This window comes from Mastomys coucha, unplaced genomic scaffold (assembly GCF_008632895.1).
Source record: "Mastomys coucha isolate ucsf_1 unplaced genomic scaffold, UCSF_Mcou_1 pScaffold23, whole genome shotgun sequence".
NCBI lineage: Eukaryota > Metazoa > Chordata > Mammalia > Rodentia > Muridae > Mastomys > Mastomys coucha.
In genome coordinates this window covers 7,307,773-7,311,945 of record NW_022196906.1, presented here as the reverse complement: position 1 = coordinate 7,311,945, position 4,173 = coordinate 7,307,773, and the positions used below count along the sequence as shown (strand labels likewise).

The window sequence follows — 4,173 nt, the reverse complement described above, 5'->3', positions numbered from 1 at the left end:
GCCTCCGCGCCCCTCCCGCCTCCTCCCGCCCCGCCCCGCCTGCGCCTGCGCCTGCACCGCCTCCGCCCCGCCTCCGCCTCCGCCCAAGTTCCCTAGGCACGGTGTTCCTCCCACTTTCCGGGGAAACCCGGAAGTTCCGCCTCCAGGCGGGGCAGGGGCGGGACCGAGGCGCGGGATCTGGGGCGCGGCTTCCGGGAGCGCGCGCTGAGGGAGGAGCGGCTGCATCGCCGCTGTTGGGAAGCCGCTGAGGTGGGAGAGCGGCTTGGGGCGTACGGTGCGGGAGGACAGAGCCGGCCTGGCCGGGGCGACGGTCTGATTGAGTGTGGAGGAGCCGGTAGGCCTGCTCCCTGAGGAAGAGGAGCCTGGCTTCCTTCCGCTCCGCGCTAACTTTGGGGTGTGGCAGCGAAGGGCCTGTACCCCGGGCCTGGACTGGAGTGAGAACTGCGGTCACAGCAGTACTAAATCACAAGTCTCTAGTCCCGATTATCCGCGAGGATGTGAGGCCTCCGCAGCCTCACTTCTGGGAAAGGCCTGCCCCGCAAATTTCCTGTCACCTTCTGCCTTGCCCTTGCTAGCCCAGCGTCAGGGCTGCAGAGGCTGAAACAGGTCGAGTGTTCTTAAGGATTGCCACAGAGTGAGTTCCAGATTCTCACCATGTCAGGGAAGCGGAAGCGTGTGGTCTTGACTATTAAAGATAAACTTGATATAATAAAGAAACTTGAAGATGGAGGCTCTTCCAAGCAATTGGCGGTGATTTATGGAATTGGTGAAACAACAGTCAGGGATATAAGGAAAAATAAGGAAAAGATCATAACTTATGCGAGCAGCTCTGATTCCACAAGTCTTCTGGCCAAGAGAAAGTCTATGAAGCCATCCATGTATGAGGAACTAGACAGAGCAATGTTAGAATGGTTCAATCAGCAGCGAGCTAAAGGGAATCCCATATCTGGACCAATCTGTGCCAAACGGGCAGAGTTCTTTTTCTACGCTTTGGGAATGGATGGTGATTTTAACCCTTCTGCTGGTTGGTTAACACGCTTTAAGCAGCGGCACAGCATTAGAGAAATTAACATTAGAAATGAACGATTAAATGGAGATGAGACTGCAGTGGAAGATTTTTGTAACAACTTTAGAGATTTTATCGAACAAGAAAATCTGCAGCCAGAACAGATCTACAATGCAGATGAGACTGGACTTTTTTGGAAATGCCTACCTTCCAGGACTGCAGTAATTAAAGGTAAATGTACTGTCCCTGGGCACAACTTAGGTGAAGAAAGAATCACCGTTATGTGTTGCACCAATGCAACAGGCTTGCACAAACTTAAACTTTGTGTTGTGGGAAAAGCAAGGAAACCTCGTTCCTTCAAGTCAACTGACACCGTAAACCTGCCTGTCTCTTATTTCAGCCAGAAAGGTGCATGGATGGATCTCTCCATTTTCCGACAATGGTTTGATAAAATTTTTGTGCCTCAGGTTCGAGAGTACTTAAGATCTAAAGGCTTGCAGGAAAAAGCAGTGCTCTTGCTGGATAATTCCCCAACACATCCAAATGAAAATGTCCTGAGGTCAGATGATGGTCAAATATTTGCTAAATATTTACCACCTAACGTAGCTTCATTGATTCAGCCGTTGGGTCAGGGAGTCATAGCAACCATGAAAAGAAACTATCGTGCAGGTCTTCTCCATAACAATTTGGAAGAAGGTAATGACCTGAAATCCTTCTGGAAAAAGCTGACTCTCTTGGATGCACTTTATGAAATAGCAATGGCATGGAGCTTAGTAAAGCCAGTTACTATTAGCAGAGCTTGGAAACAGATTCTTCCTGCCATGGAGGAAAAAGAAGGGTTGGACTTTGATGAAGATATTTCTGGTGCTACTGTGGCTACCATTTTACAGCATACCAAAGGACTGGAAAGCGTGACTCCTGAAAATTTGGAAAAGTGGCTTGAGATTGACAGTACTGAGCCAGGGTATGAAGTGTTAACTGACAGTGAAATTATCAGAAGAGCACAAGGCCAGACAGATGAATCCAGTGAAAATGATGAGGAAGAAATTGAACTGATTCCGGAGAAACATATAAATCACACAACTGCTCTCCAATGGACTGAGAATTTATTAGATTATCTAGAACAGCAAGGTGATATGGTTCTACCTGACAGACTGGTAATACGTAAGCTTAGAGCCACCATCAGAAATAAACAAAAAATGACAAACCCAGGTCAATAGCGGCATTTAAATTTTATCATTGTTATAATTGTATTTGTGACACTTTGCATTGTGGTGTAATTTTATTCATGTTATACATTGTCAAACATAATCTTGTGAAGTACATATCCAAAGTATATCTGAAGTGGTTTAAGGATTATGTGTTTCATTATGTGTCTTATCCCCTTATTTGTAAAAACAGAACTACTTCTGTGTATATAAATGACACTCATATATTTGCTTCTGTGAATTAGTGATCTCTTCTCTAGGAGTGGCATTCCCTACATTTTCTAGCTTTAAAAGTTACAGTGAACAGATTGAGCACTTTCCTGAATTCTTTTGCTTGAATTTTGAGGACTGCAATAGCAATCTTTCTTGTACTAACCACATTAAATGGTTGTCTGCTTTTTGTATTTGTATAGGCTGAGAATTAAATAATTAGATTTTAGGATGATGTATAATAATATAAAAGTGAAATTCAGTAACAATGGTGGAAATCTATTAATTATGAAAAATAGAATAATTTCTGTTTTGTAACATTTTTTATGGGTGGAAATATAATTCTGGAAATGAATTATATGTACAAAGTAATTTTAAATGAGAGAAACCGGAAAGCTGATTTTTGGAAGGTATCAGTTCATTTGAAGGAAACTGGGTATTAAAAATTTGGGAAACAATGAGTTATTTATACCAAGAAAAACAATCTGGTCTTTTATTTTGAGTTGAATAACAGTATAGAATTATTTATTTACCTAATTTTTCATAAATTTTTTTAATTACTACATGTAATAATAACTCCCACTAACATTTGGGAAACATCTGAAATTTGAAAGTTATTTTTTTTTTTTATTGAGTCTTTAGAAATATCCATAACTTGAATAGCTTTTGTCATACTTGCCTGATTTTATTTGATATGAAAAAATAAAGTTTTTATTTTAGATAATTCATATGTTTGTATTTTTTTTTTGAAGAAAGCACAAATAACTGGGAAGTGCTAGATACAACAATTGTTAATTTTTTTGACACAAAAAGGAATTCTGTAATTTGTCCTATGAATTTTGACAGATTTTTTTTAATTCTGCTAACCTAAGATATTGAAAATAGTTAGCATATGTTATAATTACTATGATTTAAGAGAAAAGTATTTTTATTATAGCATGTCTGAGCTCAAAACTTATTAAAAAACAGAATTGGTCACAGTTTTGAATGTTTTTATTTTTCCCTTGGGATGTCTTGGGATTCTAAAACTTTTAAAGAGATTTTTATCCTTCTGTATTTCTATTATGTTTATGTTATATATGTGTGTATGTGTCTGTCTAGATTTTTCAAAGTACTACCTTATGATAAAAAGTGTTTAAAATTGTGTTTGTTTAATTCCCTCAGTGCCTAAGAGAAGAAAAACATTAGAAGTAAACATGGGTATTAAATTAGAACAATTATTAATTAAATTGCATATAAAACATTTTTATAAAATGAAAATATACACTATAAATCCTCTTTTTTTTTTTTTCTGGATTTACTTAGTTGTTTTTTTTTGTTTTTTTTGGTTTTTTTTTTTTTTAATGTGAAATGCAGTGGTATCATTGCCACCTAGTGGTCAAGTCATCCTTACTCTTGAACAGCTTGATTAATTTTTAACAACATCTAGTAAAAGGTTCACTGTGTCCTTGAGGGTCAATTGTTTGAGTATCTCTAGACTGAGAAGCTGCTCTACTTTGGTTTGAGCTATTTGTTCTCTGAAATTTGCAAACTGGTGTGCTAGCAGTTCTGTATTGGTCCAGAATGCTTAATTTTAACAGCTACCAATTCTTGAATGTTGTGTTCTAAGTTATGCACTTTTATTATTTAGTCTTCTACATATGAATTAGATGGAAGCTGTTACATTAAGAACTTGCTCTAGTTAAGAAGTAAGCCCAGGTGTTTGACTCTAATCAATCTAGCTAAACTCTTATTCTTTCCCAGTCTTCT

General features: G+C 38.9%; 1 protein-coding gene across 1 annotated transcript; it reads left to right on the top strand.

The window, feature by feature from the left end:
• Positions 1-175: 175 nt before the first annotated feature.
• Jrkl (JRK like) lies at positions 176-3,404 on the top strand. The gene has a single exon (XM_031344511.1). The coding sequence runs from the start codon at positions 655-657 to the stop codon at positions 2,224-2,226; it is 1,572 nt and encodes a 523-aa protein (XP_031200371.1). The 5' UTR covers positions 176-654; the 3' UTR covers positions 2,227-3,404.
• The last annotated feature ends 769 nt before the right edge of the window (positions 3,405-4,173 follow it).